The following is a 2,474-nucleotide window of genomic DNA, read 5'->3' as shown; positions in this document are numbered from 1 at the left end:
AGAGAGAGAGAGAGAGAGACAGAGAGAGAGAGAGAGAGAGAGAGAGAGAGAGACAGAGACACAGAGAGAGAGAGAGACAGAGACAGAGAGAGAGAGACAGAGACACAGAGAGAGAGACAGAGACACAGAGAGAGACAGAGACACAGAGAGAGAGAGAGACAGAGACACAGAGAGAGAGAGAGACATAGAGAGATGTGAGGTGTGTCGTGTTTCAGGAAGCTTCTGTGATTAACAGATCAATAACTGAAACACAGACTCACAGAAAACAAGTTACACAATCGCTGTCTCTGTGTTTTCATCTCTACAAACCACTGCAGAACTCCATAACTAACCAGCTCATCACCAGCTAGTGAACTAACCAGTCTGAGGAAGCATCAGACCCAAACACATCTTCACGAGACGCTGGCGTTTCTGATCTCAAACTCGTATTCCTCCTCTGACCTCTTTAAATATGATCTAGAAATGCTTCTTCAGGAAACCAACAGGATTCAGGTTTCCTCACAATCCTGCAACAAGACAAATAAAGCTCAGACGTTACCCAGAGTGCTTTGCACAGAGTAATGCATCTGCAGCGTCACTGTATAGAGACGGTATAGACACAGTGTATAGACCCATCTCTAACTCAGGAATATCTGATACGAGTATGCATCCGCACAGAGTCAGCGTACACAAACATCAGAGGCTCCGAGCATCACAATCATCTTAAACCAGAAAACAACACATGACTCAGCTGCAGTGCATGCAGGGAAATACTGGCAGAGACATCAGAAAAGACTGAAGTTAAGTGATGTGACCGTCTCCTTCAGTAACATCACAAATATCAACTCAAGTCTATATTATCATATTTATTTTTACAGTAACACCTCATGCCTGTATATAATTCACTGTACAGCTGTTAATAATGCTGAATAACACACGCATGTCCAATCCATTATTTGTTTATAAACAATTGTAACCATTCTTATACTCACACAATCATTGTTTCACCTTAATGTTATAATGTATCAGAAATAACTCTACTGTAACACGTGACACAAAAATGCAACATTTGTTGCTGATCATAAATTGTAAGGAGTTAAAATTGTGTAACTATGAAAAGATATTATAACTGATAACAAAGTGTGTATTACAGGGCAACATCCACAAATGTTTTTGCTTATTTCTGCGGATTAGTACAAATTTAAAATGATATTTCTGTAATACATTTGATTATTATTATCACTCTATATGAGAGCGGAGTAATATCTGTATTGATCACTCTTTCTACCTCCAGGTGAGGAGCGTCCGGATCCAGATGAGTGAGTCGGTTCAGCACCGCAGGATTCGGTTCGTCGCTGATCTCGAGTCTCACAGAGTCCCGGATGCTGCGGATCCGCCAAACACTGGCATCAAACATGACGGAACCGAAGCCGAGCTCACACCCCGCCGCAAACACCATCCGACCGAACCACAGCCGCACAGCGCCGACCGGAGCACTGTGTGTGTGTGTGTGTGTGGGTGTGTGTGTGTGTGTGTGGGTGTGTGTGTGTGTGTGTGGGTGTGTGTGTGTGTGTGTGGGTGTGTGTGTGTGTGTGTGGGTGTGTGTGTGTGTGTGTGGGTGTGTGTGTGTGTGTGTGGGTGTGTGTGTGTGTGTGTGGGTGTGTGTGTGTGTGTGTGGGTGTGTGTGTGTGTGTGTGGGTGTGTGTGTGTGTGTGTGGGTGTGTGTGTGTGTGTGTGGGTGTGTGTGTGTGTGTGTGGGTGTGTGTGTGTGTGTGTGGGTGTGTGTGTGTGTGTGTGTGTGTGTGTGTGTGTGTTCAGGCTCCGCCTCTTTCTCCGCTCGGCATCATGATGTCATTTTCAGATCAGAACCACAGAAACAGAACAGAACAGAGCGGAATGTCAATCAACTCGCGATGTAAAAGTGGGCGGGGCTCAGCGGCTTACTGAAGAGAAATTAGAAACACTTTATTTTAAGGTGTCCTTGTTACACGTTACATGTACGTTCTATAATAATAATAATTATTTATGCATAATTGCATGCATGTAACCCTAAGACAAACACAAACCCTAACCATATAGTGAGTTCATGTAGTTAATTAATATTACTCAGTACTTAAATGTATAATTACACTGTAACAAGGACACCTTAAAAAAATAAAATAACCGAGAAATACACACAAACATAATCCTCAATTAAAGTGTCAATCAAAGTGTATCCACAAAGAGACACCACTGTTCCTGTTGATTTTCTCTGCGCTAATAAAAGTATTTTTATACAAAAATAATAATAATAATGCATTTAACAGAGCTCAGTTTGTATTTGTACGAATCCGTGTGATTGTACTGTTTGAATTATACTTTTATGACATAAACGCCCCCCAAACAAGAGCTGGTGTGATGATCCGCGGAGCGCCGCCTGCTGGAGGAACCAGACACTCGCTCATCTCAACAAACAGACTTTATAACCTCGGATAACCTTCGCAACCTCGAAAATA

At 42.6% G+C, this 2,474-nt stretch overlaps 1 protein-coding gene across 1 annotated transcript in view; it reads right to left on the bottom strand.

Annotated features, from left to right (window-relative positions):
• Nucleotides 1–1,494, bottom strand: part of LOC107696900 (ral guanine nucleotide dissociation stimulator-like) — a gene marked incomplete at its 3' end in the record, with an annotated part of 4,591 nt that extends 3,097 nt beyond the window's left edge. The window contains exon 1 of the mRNA XM_016497471.1: nt 1,268–1,494. Coding sequence (XP_016352957.1) covers nt 1,268–1,438 — 171 coding nt within the window. The remainder of the gene's footprint in view (nt 1–1,267) is intronic.
• Between the last annotated feature and the right edge of the window lie 980 nt (nt 1,495–2,474).

Source organism: Sinocyclocheilus anshuiensis, unplaced genomic scaffold (genome assembly GCF_001515605.1).
Source record: "Sinocyclocheilus anshuiensis isolate Anshui unplaced genomic scaffold, SAMN03320099.WGS_v1.1 scaffold1376, whole genome shotgun sequence".
Classification (NCBI taxonomy): domain Eukaryota; kingdom Metazoa; phylum Chordata; class Actinopteri; order Cypriniformes; family Cyprinidae; genus Sinocyclocheilus; species Sinocyclocheilus anshuiensis.
This window is presented reverse-complemented; position numbering and strand designations above follow the sequence as displayed.